General features: G+C 47.2%; 1 protein-coding gene across 4 annotated transcripts in view; it reads right to left on the minus strand.

Moving 5' to 3' along the window:
• Nucleotides 1-3,313: 3,313 nt before the first annotated feature.
• VTI1A (vesicle transport through interaction with t-SNAREs 1A) overlaps nucleotides 3,314-14,556 on the minus strand; it is a 344,315-nt gene continuing 333,072 nt past the window's right edge. For all 4 annotated transcript variants that reach the window (XM_008539676.2, XM_008539690.2, XM_008539667.2 and 1 more), the window contains one exon: nucleotides 3,314-6,758. In XM_008539676.2, the coding sequence (XP_008537898.1) occupies nucleotides 6,665-6,758 (94 nt within the window). In that variant the 3' untranslated portion in view covers nucleotides 3,314-6,664. The remainder of the gene's footprint in view (nucleotides 6,759-14,556) is intronic.

Consider the following 14,556-nt stretch of genomic DNA (forward strand, 5'->3'; position numbering starts at 1 on the left):
CTGACCTTCCAATTGTACATCCCTCAGAGGATTAAGGCCTTGGCCACTTTCCGTATCCAGAAGAGAAGGGACCAAGGGAAGGGGATGGTGTGGTCAGAGCCTCAGGGCAGAGGGCTGGCAGGCTTCAGTCCCTGTGTGTTCACCAGCCTATGGCTGACGCTTCTCCACTGAATTTAGCAACCGCTCCCATCCCCCAAGGGAGTGATGGCTTCTAGCCACGTTCTCACCTCCTCTCCCTTCTGATGGTGTAAGACAGAAAGTTAACAGGAAAATGCAGTACAGCATGCCAAAGTGCTCAGCCCAATGCCTGGCATACAGCAGGCCTCTGTAAGTGTCAGCTGAGGATGCCTCTGTGGCCTGGGTCTGTGGCAGAACCTTTTGGAGAAAGCTGGAGCCCAAGGATATATTCATTCTCAACTCTGTGGGGCATCATCATGCAAAAAACATTTCTCTCCAACGCAGGTCCTTTTCCTGGCAAGATAAGTTAAAAACAAAAAGTTGAGGCAACAAAGCACTGAGCTGGAGAAGGGCCTTAGCTCCCCCCGTACTGTCCCCTCCTGAGCACACCTGGGGGAGGCTGGTGGGGGGGGGGAGGCGGGCTGCACTGAGCAGTGCCCATCCTGCCCCCAGGAAAAGTCCAGGCAGTTCTCAGCGGAGCCACGTGTGCAGCCGATCAATACGGGCTTCGGGGCCGCTGAGCTATTATTCACGCCAAAGGGCCTTGTTTGGATGAAGGGAAGGAGGGGGTGCAGGAGTTCACAGAATCACAGTCCAGAGCTCTGCATCCCGGCATTATCCCCTCTTTCTGTGATGCCTTCGTTACTTATGTAGTGCGAGTAACGAGGTGATTCAGGATAAGGAAGTGCTTTCCCCACAGCATGCTGAGAGCCCTGCAAGGCATGGCAGTGGGGGTTGTACGTGATTGGGCCGGGGTCCTGGGAGAGATGCACCCTGTCTTTCCCCTCCTTTGGCTTCTCCTGAAGAAGGCAATGATGGGCCCAGGGTGGCACAAAGTGGGGCTACTTGCCTGTGCCCCTCCCTCTTAGTATTCCCTGGGATGAACCCCATTTACCATCTCCTAACCCCTGGTGCTGGGGAATCCATCCTTAACCTGCACACCACCTGTTCCTCATCTCCTCATACATTCCCAACCCATTTGTCCTGCCATCTTGGTTTTGCCCCACCATCTTGGTTTGCCCTGCCATTTTGTTTTCACCCTATTTGCCTCTAGTAAGCTGGCTCTGGAACATTCACTTTGTTATTGACCTGGAATCCTAACAGAGATGGGCAGTCTCTCTTAGCACTCCCTGTGTCTTCCCTCCTCCACAACAGGAGAGGGCACTGACCCTGGCTCAATTACCCATTTCAGGACCCTGTATCCAGCCTTGGCTCCAATCACACACACAATTCTGCCCGTGCCTGGCTGCTCTTGGTTACCCTTCAATGTCTTCCCTCTTGGGTGCAGTGCCTATGGCTTCAAGAACTTTTCTGAGCTGTCCACACAGTCACTTGCTCTATTTAAAAAATGCTGACATCTTGTCTAAGAGCCACCTGACTAGTCACACAATGTGAATGGCCTCTGACAGGTACTACTGGTTTGAGCCCAGTGGGCTGCAGGCAGAGCAAAGCCACATAAACAAGAATGTTTCCTGGGGTTTAGTTTGAGTTTAGTGAGCTACACCATAGGGAGGGCTCAAGTTGAAGACTGGTGTCTCTTCTCAGGCAGTAGCCTCAACCAATGTCTCTGGGAGTTGGACTGGGGATGGCCTCCCACAGAGCCCTCCTTCCTTCTGGAAAAATGACTCTGAGCATACCTTCTGTTGAGGTGTGGAGGCCATCCCAAAGGTGGCAAGTTGTCCCATGGCTAATTTGGAGTGGACTGAAATGGAGGTTTGAGACGCCCTAGACCCTGGTGTGTCTGCCGCTTCTACACCCACAGTGATGGATGAGGCTTGAGGCCAGGCCTCACCTGGCTCACGCCTGCTGGATTGGCCTCTCCTGTGTGATGGCTCCTGTAGGACCATCTGTCCTTAGGTGGGTAATGCTGAGAGATGCTGTGCTAAGTGAGGAACAAGTACCATCTCTCCCCTTCACATCCATGGCATAGCTGCTCAAGGAGACTGGTCTTTCTGGGGATGAGTGGGTGGGAGTAGAAACAGGCTGGGAGAAAGATACTCCCTGTCTCCTAATATTGACCAGAACACCCCAGCCTTGAAGTACCAATGAACCAGGCCTCTGAGAGTGGCTTCCATGGTTACATGAACTCATTGAATCAAACAGGGTGACCAGATGTAGAGAGCAATTACAGGATAGAGAATGCCATTGACTTCTGACTTGGGATGATGATGATGATGATGGAGCTTTTTCCATCAAGCTCATAGCCCATGGAAAAACTGATCATTTCACCAATGGCAAGTCACAGAAAGGAAAAAAGGCAGAAGGTCAATCCCAGCAAAGCGTTGCTCCTGTTGTCTATTAGGGAAGCACTGTTTGCAATGAGCTCATTGACTACACAGAGACGCCCCAGACATCTCCCCATCACACCCTCCCTGCACGGGCCGAGCAGACACACAGTGTTTCTTTAAGAAGTTCCTACCCGCTCTCACGCCAACCACAGTCCTCCAACCACACACTCAGCTAAAGGGGAGCAAGTGCACCAGAGACGGGGACTCACAGTGGTTCCTCTGAAAGCAGCCTCAGCCACAACCGACCAAGCGTCCTCGGCTCTGCATACACATTTCTCCCAGGAAAGCCATCTCCAGCCCAAGCACCGGGTGCCCCAGTAGGCTAGCAGTTCAAACCAAAGCGATGAGGAAATCATTGCTCGTAGTTAATTCTCAACTACGTAGACAAACGGCCATAAATATTTATGACGGGACATTTCATTATTTAAAAATTCTGCTCTAAATTTCCACCTAACTCCATGAAGGATGCCTGCTGAATAGGTCGCAAATTAAGAACAATTATTTTTCTCCTCTGCATCTGACTAGAACTTACAGCTAAAGTCATTTAAAGGGGTTAACATCCACCTTAATTAAATATTAAATGTGCCTGTACCTGCTGCTATTGTTGCCCCTTCGAATAAGATATAACCTATTTTTGACAAGTTTTCATCTTTCTCTGTGGAAGACGCTACATGAAACCAAATCAGTGGCAAAGAGGAGAGTAATGAATAATCTATTTCATATTCCAACAGTACCCAGAGCTCGGAGTGGAAAAATATTCAGTCAGATGATGGCAAGAGGCTGCTGGGGTACCACATGACACAGCTAATGTTTAAATAATAATAATAAAAAAAGCGATAAACAAATCATTAGCCCTTAACAGTTGTTTAATGCAATTTGTTAATGAACGTAATGGTGGGGACTAATAATGAAAGAAAATAAAAACGTCTAAACAGGCGCCAAGTTGCTAGCGATGCGCAATTATTTCCTTGTCAAGTTTTTATGATTTAATGAGCCCCTCTGGGACTGACGGCTGTCAGTCAGTCGTGACTTTTTGACACCATTACAACTTCAAATACAGCAGCAGGCAGGCTGTTTTCCTCGGATTTGAAATACTGAAATGATCTGACAGTTTTAAAGAAAAGATGTGCAAAAAAAAAAAAAAAAAGGAGAAAGAGAGGGAGAGAAAGAGAGTTGCTTTTCTTTCTTTCTTTTCTTCCCTCTCCCATCTTCTAGGGGGTAGATAATCTCTGGATGCTGCTTGGTAATGAAAACCCAATCACTGAGGTCATTATCTGATGAGCTTTCTGGAACAGGCAGGCTTTTTCCCCCTCTTTATTTCTTTACTTAATGATAACCCTCAATGGGCTTGCCCCGCATGGGACGGCCAGAGCCGCACAATTTTGTTCACCATTAATTTCTGCCTTTGAAGCTCAGGGCTCAGAAGCAGTAGCAAAGCAAACCCCCCACCAAGCTGGTTCCAAAATAAGACAATCCAGCCTGCCTTAAACAGAATAGCAAATGGCCTCCCAGCCCAGGCCTGGCAGCTGACGTCAAGCCTGCTGCCTTTGCAGGAATTTGTCTTCACCGTGGAACATTTAAAACTCTTTACAACTTAAGAGACTTTAATTAAATTGCTTTTGATTCTGGAGAAGGGGAGCATTCGCTTTATTTATCCTGTCAGGGCAACTGTTTAGTCTGCATGAATTTTATATGGCAAGGCTTCCTCTTCCTCTTCTGCATCTTCATCTTCACCGCACCCCCCCTTCCCGTCAAACATCCTTTTTAACAAAGCCTTCCGACTTTAGAAATATTCATCAATTGAAGTCTACATATGAAGTTGCTAGAACCTTTCGCAGATCTATGACCCGCTTCGAGTTTGTAGGCTTTCTGCCTTCCCCGGTGGGGCAGGGAAGAAGGGAGAACAATTTGCTTCCACGGGGGCTCCTTTGAGTCTGTCCTGCAGCATCCGGGACGACTAGGTAGGAGTTCAGGGGCCTTCGGACCAGCTTCCTACAAAGCACTCCAGGCCAGGGGGTCTCTCTTGAGGTGGGTCTGATGGGGCTGTCAGGCCAACAGTTATCAGTTCCTATTCTTTCCACTTCCAAGGCTGAACTGCGGCACAGTCTCAGGCAACCACTGAGAAAGAGATGGAACCCCAAAGAAAAAGCCACTGAGACGTGAAGGATGCACTCCCTCCTCATTTCATCCACTTCAACAAGAACACGAGGTTTTAATGAAATATTTAGGAGCCAGCAAGTTTAGATGATCAGATCAACCTGCTTTGCCAGGTGGCCTCGGGAAGAGTCCGGAGGTGTGAGGTGCAGCTGCATAACTGGTTATATTCTTTAGCTAAGCTCAGCAGTTTCAAAGGAAGCCACCGGAGAGGATGGTATAATACCTGCCCACCATTACTGTTTCAGGAGGAGAAGATTATTTGTTTGTTTCCTTGCTTTTTAATGTTTTCTTCGATGTGCTTAGCACATACAGAATTCCGTTATCAGAATAAAAGATTCTTGCTGAGATAGATCCCTTAAGCCGGTAGGAAAAACAGCACAGCCTTCCCACTCCTTCGCTGTCCTACTTCGCTCTGCCAAAATCCCACACCGTCCCTGCGAAGTAAGGGCTGCAGCTTTATTTACACAATACTAAATGATTTATCTGAACACATGCAGGCCCTGGCCTGTTTCGATAAGTACGATTTCTCTGGTGGATTTCGCCATTCTGCATTTCCTCTCTAAACCATAATGGTTCTCTTCCGAGTTGGGGGGGGGGGGGAGGGAAGAACTGTTGCAGCCAGGTGATCTCAATCCATGGGCACAGGTGGTTAGCATTTTTTATGAAGAGAACAGGTTTGCTTTTCAAGGATTCAAAGCTTCCAATTATATTCAAAAGACAGTATGGACCCTGTAAGTGCCTACGAAGTCTTAAGAAAAAACATTTTGCTTTATGACTAGGGGGAAAATGACCTCAGCTTGGGCAATTTTAAGCCTGATCATAAATGAACTCATTTTGAACGCAATTCCCAGTTACTTTGGACAGAAAGAAACCAAAGAAAATCACAAAGCATGGTAAAGGTTTGAATACATAGTGAAGTCAAGAAGGCTTTGCTGACATTTGTTAGTAAAAAACCCAAGCTGTCCTTTTGTAACGCGCTGCAATCCCTTATTCTTTTACAGGAGATTAGTGAATCTTCTCCATAAAGTTTATTTCTAGTGGATCATCTTACAGGACTCTACCATATTTATAATCACATTTGAAATTTCACACTGACAGCGTCATGTTCTTGCTCTTCCTGAAATATTCATGTTCTCTTTACATACTCGAATGGATGTGGAGAGAACCTTGTCAGACCTTTTGCATGTAGGAGGGCTGCTTTTGGGAGTGCAAATATTAAGACCGAAAGGATACAGAGATGCTTACACAGGTCAGGGGAGAGGAGGTCACAATTAAATACCGTGTCAGGGCGCACTTTGCCAGCAAATTCTGGGCAGTATGGGATTTTTGGAATGTAAGGGAATAGTTCTTGTAGCCAGTAATCAAAGTTGTGAAAAGAGGTTATTGGGCAGCCTCAGCAAAAAATATTCTTGGCCAAAAAATAATTATGCATAGAAAAAACAGGGAACATCCTAAGTCAATCTCCTGCACAACTGACATGACATATCCACCTTTACAATGAAAGCACTGAGACACATTGCCTCTATGCATTACGCCTGGGGAGAAACAGGGCTGGTCTCCTGGAGCTGGTCACTGGCTCTGGCCTCTGCTTTTCTCTGCATTTTTATCCTCGGACATCACAGAAGGGCAAGTCGGTGACAGGAGGTGTATGACAAACAGCACAGCCCATCAGAAGCCCCATCACTGACTCATCATGCCCTCTCCCAGACTAGGACCCCTGACATGTCCACAGGGCAAGGAAGACTGTCACCAAGGCTGTTTTGGTTGGGAGATGAAGTTACCAAATGGCAAATAAACATCACCTTCCCCTATAAAAACAAATCTGGGTGAAGACAAACCTAGAAAAAGAAACCCACCCACATGCACACAGGAATAGAAAATATTTTTACACTCTTTGCACTTCAGCTGAACAGTGGTGAGAGAGAGGGAGGGTCATTCAGGGCCTGTCAGCGCGAAAGAATGATTCATGTGACCATTTTGTCTTAATTACTCAGAACAAGCCGTTGTTGCTGGTTGCTGTTTATCGAGGAAGAGCAGACACATCAGCGTTTTCTGACAGAAAAAGTGATCGCTGTCAGGATGGTGATGACCAGGATGATGGCTAGGATGACGACCAGGATGCGGTTCTGGATGATTCTAGGAGAGAGCAAAGGAAAAAAAAAATTCACACAGATAAAAGGAGGACGTTCTAAAGATCATCCAAGACTAAGTTGACTAACCAAACGATGGCTTCGCAGGTGGGAGTGGGGAGCCTGGAGTGGGGTGTGGGGGTGTGTGTGTGAGACCACGTAGTATTTTAGTTCTACGAATGGTCCACCAGGAAATGACTGACTCCACAGCGACTGTCACTCTGCACCCGGAGAAATGCTTACTGCAAAGCTACAGTGAATCAAATGGCTTTCCAGGCTCGGAGTACCAGGTAGTAATCTTTAAGTGATCAAGGGCCCCATGCGAGTTTCTCTTTTTTAATTTAAAATGTGAGACAAGCTTCATTTTTTTGCACTGTTTCCTGTTAAAGTAAAAGACTCCAAGGAAACATATGTCAGTAAGGTACTTACCTGTACAAAAATACCTGGGGAAAAGGAAAAGAGAGACTTAGGAAGAAAAGGACAGGATTAAGAAGCAAGTGTCAAACCTGTAGCTCAGGCTGTGAAACCATCATCTGTCACTGGGGCTCAGGCTGCGTTATGCCGGGAGGAAACGTTACATTTGCTCCACAGCAAAGCAAGATGGAAATGAGAAATACTACAAAGTACCCGAGTGTCTCCTTTGCTTCGGTTGGTGGGCCCTCACCTCTAGGGATTCCATCCCCCTCAGTTCTGGCTCTGCCAAATGCTGATGGGGAACTGGGAGCTCAGAAGGAGAACCAGAGTGGAGACACATGCGCCCAGATGCCTGCAGAGAGCTTCTGATGAACTTGTTTCGTAATTTGTTACCTCGTTCTGGGAAAAAGAGGTCAAACATCAGAATGCTTTGTGGAGAGTTTCAAAGGGAACCTAGGTCAAACAGCCTTGCACATGCTTCTCTCCCAGAACCACCCACACAGAAACAGAGACAGAGTGGCTGGCAGTCTAGCAGGCTGTCCATCTGGCTAAGCCCCCTCAGCAAATCCACCCTCCTGTCCTCCGAATATCAAGCAGAGAAAGGTCTCTGCCTTAGCCTGACACAGAATACGGAACAGGCGGCTACCAAGGGGAGGAGTCAGGTGGGACTAGCCAGGCCCGAATTTAAGAGGGACCCCACCCTCCTACTTCGAATCTTCTGGAAGGAATCTTGGCAGGATGTTCACAGCCTTTTCTAGCTTCCGGATGAGTTTCTTTCTTGGAAGGATGATGACATCCTTGTGGTTTTAGTCAGATTCCTCCTTGCCCACCCCTTCTTCCCCAAACCTAAATGGATGGATGGAGACAGTGGCATCAGACAAGCCCACTCCCTCGTGGCCCCCTGGAAGGACTAGCTCTCTCTCCTCCTGACAGGTTACAAAATGATCACATTTGCTGACACGTCTTCCGCAAAACTGCTTTAGTGCCTGTGTCCACTTTCCTCGAAGGAGATGAACGATCTGCTCGGTCCTCATTTATCACGGAAGGCTCAGCTAAGATCTGTCTCGTTTATTTTCTCCCTTCCCCACTAGAAAGGCTGCGCCCTGACATTAATTCTTATGTGATGACAGCTAATTCAGACTTAACAGGCCATATTTACTCAAGAGGCAAGAAGATTCTCTGTCCTCAAAATAAATAAATAAAAACGGGACTTCACAGCTTGTTAAAGTGAGGCTAATTATGAACACTGATCGCTGCTACTTGGTGGCTCTGTTCAAAACCCAAATTGATTTTTTTCCCCCTTTTCTCTAGAAGGGGCAGAAGTCTTCAGAACAGTCCCTACACATCGCGTTCGCCCGTGTCACTGTCAAAATCTCTATTTACCACAGTCACCCACATCAAGCTTGCAAAGGAAATCAGCAAAATTGAAACTCAGCAGTGAAACAGATTAAAAGCATGAAAAGTCTTTAAAATTCTGCCTTAAGTAATATACGGTAGTGTGTCTCTTGGTTGACAACCATTTTATTTGTGGGCTGAGGGCCCCAAGGCATCCATGATGCTAATTTATAAAGGATTAACTGTGGGTGTTACTTGTTTAATCTGAGGCATAGTTAGAAAAATGAATACACAGGAATCCCAAAATCCTCAGCCCTTCCCTGGGCTTCCTAATTGGGCTTTCCCTCATCTCAAGGCAAAGAGGAGTGTGCTTCACTCATGATCTTTCCTAACAGCTCGTATCTTTAATGCACTCAACATACACCCAACCCCAAGATGGGTGACCCCACCGTTGGGTCACGGCTGGTCAGAAAGATGGAATTGTCCACTCCCTCCTTGGTGCATCCAGTCAGCTCCACAGCCCCAGGAAACAGCATGTTTGCTCTCACACTCGAAAGAGAACTGTCCAAAGAATGATAATGAAAGAACGCAGCCTTCCGTAATTATAATCACTCCATTTAATTGAGAATGGAGAAGAAATCTGTGCAAATTTAATTTGCAGGAAAATCTCAGGGAGTCTGTGTAGAAAAGGCTGAAGGTAAAAGTTGAAGTAAACCCCCAAGGATGTAACTTCACACCATCGAGCCTTCTCAGAGCACTCCTGTGTCTTCCCCCCCAAGCCAGGAGAAGAATGGCCCTCTTGGAACTGCAGCGTGTGCTGGTGATGGAGGAGGTCAGCCGGAGACAGCATTTGTTTTCAAACCAAAGGGTGGCAGATATTTGGGATGAAGGGTATAGAGGGGGAAAAAAAGAATTGGAACAGAGCTGGAAGAAAGCTTGACTCCGACAGGGCTACCAACCCAGCTTTGGACTTCAAAGGTTTGGGCAGGTATGGCCCCTCTAAGGACCAGAAAAGGGAACTGTTGGGGCCCTGTGGTGGAGAGGACAGAGCCAGCCTGGAGGGGAAACAAAGGCTGGCACCGGTGAGGCAGCCCAGAGAACACTCAGAGCCAGGAGCAGCAGGCAGGTATTGCTGTAGACAAAGCAGAAAGGAATGCAGAGTTCGGAGAGAATCAGAAAAAATGAGCCAGGAAGAGGGATTCCCAGCTAGTGAGCTAGAGAAGGAACTTTGGGGAAAGCCCAGAGTAACTTCCTTCTAACTTTGGGCTAGGGAAGCTTTATGTTCAACTAGGTTTGCAGCAAGCAGTCTTAATCTCCCTTTTGAAAATGCAAAGTGTGTTTACCCAGTAAATAATTTAAGAAAGAATATACACTTGAAAGAAGATATCCATTGAAACAGCCAGGCTAAATTGCCTCCAGGCAAAAACTTGTGTATTTGCATGCTGCATTCTATTAAGAGAGCACACTGTGGCTTTAAAAGAATGCAGAGCCAAATTAAAAGGAATGTGGGCCCGAAACATCAAGGATTCTCCAAGTTTACATTATGAATCACAGTGCTGTTGATACAAGATGAATTAACCATTTACTTTGAGGCTGAACTCACAAAGTACTATTGAAAATACTGATCCCCGCGTGGAACCCAGGGAGCGGCTAATCTTTCCATCGCCAGTCTCCTCCCCCTCTGGAAACAAGCCCCTGCGTGTGGCAGCCGGAATCACAGAAGACTGGTTGAAGGGAAGGAGGCAGGTGTGGCACCTGGCACAGCTCTCTGCTCTTGCTTGCGAAGTCCAGGAATTCCACTGTAGCAGGCTCTCACCATTTGCCAGCATCCAGTTCTGCACTTCTAGGCACAGACTGCACTTTCCTGTCCCTTGATGTCAGGGATGGCCACATGACTTGTTCTAGCCAAGGAAATGTGAGCAAAAGTGCTGGGCGGCACTTCCAGGTGGAGGCATTTCTCTTCCAGTGTTTGACTCTCCCTTGCTGTTCGGATTTAGGAGGCTGTATGTCCCAGGAATGTAGTTACGGATGGTGGAGACTTCTTCTGCCTGGATCCCTGAGGCAGTGCCTGGAGGACCACTGCCCAGGAGACTCACAAGGACTCACAGTGGACTTGTATTAAGCCCATGAGATTTTTGGGATTGTTTGTTATTGCAGCATAACACAAACTATCCTGAGTGATACACTATCACCCCCCTTCTCAACAAGATGGGGTGTTTGACCAAGCCAAGTGAGGCTCTGGTTTAATGTATTCCAGGAAGCCAAGGTATGATGAGGGCCAACATGACTTCTTTTCTTTAAGGATAGGTTTTTGCCTCTTCGTTTTCAAAAGCTGGGATCCTCTTCTGTTCATAGTTGGTCACGATACTTCTCACTGAAGACTCAGGAGCTTTTTGCAGCTGTAACCAATGCCAGAGTGTGTTGGTGAATGTTTCAGCAAGCTCAGCTAGGCACTCTGCTTCCCATGTATAGCAGACGTATGTTGGCTGCATCCGTTTCTCCATTCCAAACATCTGACACTACTGTTAGCTCCAGGGGTAGAGTTGTGACCTAGGCAAAGATGATCAGCGAGTTCCATGGTGACCACAGTGACTGGACTAGGAGCAGTCATGTGACTTAGACTAATAGAGTGAATCTCAGACGCTTTGCTTGGAATGCTGGGTCATCTGGACCATGGGGTGTGTGGATGTTAGGTCTGGATCTGCTGCAGCCATTTTATTTCCACGAGGGAAGCCAGCCTAAGAAAGAAGCTGCCCAATGAAGGACAGAATAGTTGAAAGAATGTCAGAGAAATGGAACCCCAGTCCTGAAGACATGGTGAACCTGTATATCAAACCACCTTTCCTTTGGACTTTTGGTTATATGAGAAAATAAATTAACTTTATTTTCAAGTCAGTTCGAGTTAGGTCTTCTACTATTTGTGACCAAAAGCATTTTCAGGTTGATTCATTCTGATTCCAAAATCAAGTCCCTGACCTCCAGCGTATTTTCCCTACCTCTTCCAGGAATTTCCTGATCATGCCCCGTCTCACTCTTGTATTTCCCCGTGCGTCTCTCTTACCACGACAGGTACTACACGGATTTATAAGTTTCTGTTTCTGTGCAGGTTTCTCCAACGAAAAGCAGACCTTCTAGTGTCTGAATCTTCTTTGTCTTTTGTATTTCCAGTGCCTAAAACAGAGCTTGGCATAGACGTTCTCACAGAAATGCTTGCTGAACGCATGAAGGAGAGCCCACACCCACATGTGCCTTCCTGAAGTTTCATGGAGTATCTTCCTGGTTTCTTTTTTTTTTTTTAAAGATTTTATTTTTTTCCTTTTTCTCCCCAAAGCCTCCCGGTACATAGTTGTATATTCTTAGTTGTGGGTCCTTCTAGTCGTGGCATGTGGGACGCCACCTCAGTGTGGCTTGATGAGCGGTACCATGTGTGCACCCAGGATTCGAACCGATGAAACACTGGGCCGCCTGCAGCAGAGCGCGTGAACTTAACCACTGGGCCATGGGGCAGGCCCCCTCTTCCTGGTTCCTAAGGGATGCTTGTAGACAAGCACTGCTTTAGGAGTTAGCTGTCAGCCACCCTCCCATTAAGGATGCCGGCCATGTCCAAACCCTTTTACAAGTCTGCATTCATTAGCTGGAGAGTGCACGACACTCTACAGGTTCAGCACCCCATCCTGCGCATGTTTTCCTGCCTGGCCGAGCAGGCCTGAATAATGATGCCCCACCTTTGGGGTCTGACAGAACAGTAACAATTGGCAGGACAATTAGCAGCCAGGAGAGCATGAGATAAACTCTGTGCAAAGGAGCCTATACCCACACCTCTCTGGGAACATCCCGAATACAAGGGAAAGGCTCTCCAAGTTCTTTATCCAACTCAACGTTAGTATTCACCAGAAGGAGATGGACACAGGAGGAGGGGAAATGGTTTATTATCAGCCTCTGACACTAACTTTAATTTGAAGCATTATTTGCAAAGCTGGGTACATGGTTGCCTCAGAGCTAGAGTTGTGTGGTTGTTGTGCCACCTGATAATGCCCATCCAGGGTCTTCTATTCCTGCCTCTTTGCGGGTGACCCCACTCTCTGACCCCACTTTCTGATTCCACAGGTGGACATATGACCCAGGCAGGTCCAGCTAATTACAGCTCTCTATTCCTTGCACAACCATTTGTTCAAGAATTGGCATGTGACTCAAACCAGATAGTGTCCCCTGGGGATCTTCCTTGGAAAAATCAAGAAAAAGGTACTCTCTTTACTGGGATTGACTGTAGGGACAATGGAAGCCTAGAGTGGCAGGGGCCATTCTTATTACCACACAGGAGGGGAAGCTGCCTGAAGGACACCCACACTGAGGAACATAGAGCCAAGAGATGAAGAAAGAGAGATGGATTCCTAAAGACATTATTTGAACCCCCGGATCCTGCTGTGTGCCTGAAACCTAAAGTGTCACATTTAAACTGCCCAGTTACCGGAGCCAAATAATTCCCTTTGGATTTGAGCAAGTTTGGCTGGGACTTCTCTCACTTTCAACCCATTCTGATTGTACTGGGCTGAATAGTGCTCCCCCCTAACCTGCAATCATTCACCTGGAACCCCAGAATTTGACCTTATTTGGAAATAGGGGTATAGTCTTTGCAGATGTAATTCATTAAGGATCTTGAGATAAAATCATCTTGGATGTAGGGTGGGTCCCAGAACTAATGACTGGTGTCCTTATAAGAAGAGAGGACACAGAGACACAGGAAAGAAGGCCATGTGAAGACAGAAGCAGAGATTGGAGTGATGCTGCCATAGGCCAAGGAATGCCTGGGGCCACCAGAATCTGGAAGAGACAAGGAAGGGCTCTTTCCTAGAGCCTTCAGAGGGAGTATGGCCCTCCTGAATCTTTGATTTCAGACTTCAAGGCTCCAGAACTGTGAGAGAATAAGTTTCTGTTGTTTAAGCCACCTGGTCTGTGGTACTTTGTCACAGCAGCACCAGGACACTCATACATGGAGTTCTCAGATCCAGACCAGGATATGGGCCTTATCTTGGCCTTCATGATGACTGTTCTCCATGTCTCCACCCACTTCCCCATCACTGCATCACACATTTGCCACGTATCTGTACAAAGTCCTCCTCTGCGGACAGGACAGTCCCAGCCTGGTTCCTTGGAAGCTCTGCAGACAGCTATAAGGGTCACAATCTTCAGGAGCTATTGGTTCTTTCATCTCAGAATGAGAATTTCCATTCACGGTCAGAGCAGGAAGCTGCCCGAAGCCATGTGAGATGAGGGAACTGAGGGGGCATGGCCCATAAGACTCCTGTCTCTGGGATAAGCCATTTAAAATAGAAGAAAACTAGGCGTTCTCTCTGGGCCAGCTCACTAAGCCATCGCCCACCATTCAGAGTCCACATTTACCGACCTGAGTTTACGTGTGGGCAGTTGTCCAGGAGCCCTGAGGCAATGGGACACAGGAGGGATAAGTTTTGATAGATGGAGAAATAAGCATACTCTCCCCAAGGAAATGAGGAGACAGGAGCCATTACCTGAGCCCCAGCATACCTTGGTCAGGTCCTGAGTGAGGACGAGAGTGGCTTTACCCTTTTTCTAAATTTCTGCTTAGTTGAAGAGGGATCAGCAAACTTTCTGTAAAGGGCCAGCCAGAAAGCGCATTAGTTTGCTAGGGCTGCTGTAACAGAGTACCACAGACTGGGTGGCTGAAGCAACTGAAACTTACTGTCTCAGTCTTTGAGGCTGGAAGTCTGAGATCAAGGTGTGGGCAGGGTTGGCTCCTCCTGAGGGCTGTGAGGGAGAATCTGTTCCAGGCCTCTCCCCCAGCTTCTGGTGGTTTGCTGGTAGTATTTGAGGTTCCTTGGCTTATAGAAGCATTATCCCCTCACTGCTTTCATCTTCATGTGGCATCCTCCCTGAGTATGTATCTGGGTCCAACTTTCTTCTTTTTGAAAGGACACCAGTCATATTGGATTAGGGGAGCATCCTGCTCCAGAATGACCTCATCTTAACTAATTACATCTGCAAAGGCAAGACTTCCAAATAAGGTCACATTCTAAGGT

The sequence above is a fragment of the Equus przewalskii genome, chromosome 1 (genome assembly GCF_037783145.1).
Source record: "Equus przewalskii isolate Varuska chromosome 1, EquPr2, whole genome shotgun sequence".
Classification (NCBI taxonomy): domain Eukaryota; kingdom Metazoa; phylum Chordata; class Mammalia; order Perissodactyla; family Equidae; genus Equus; species Equus przewalskii.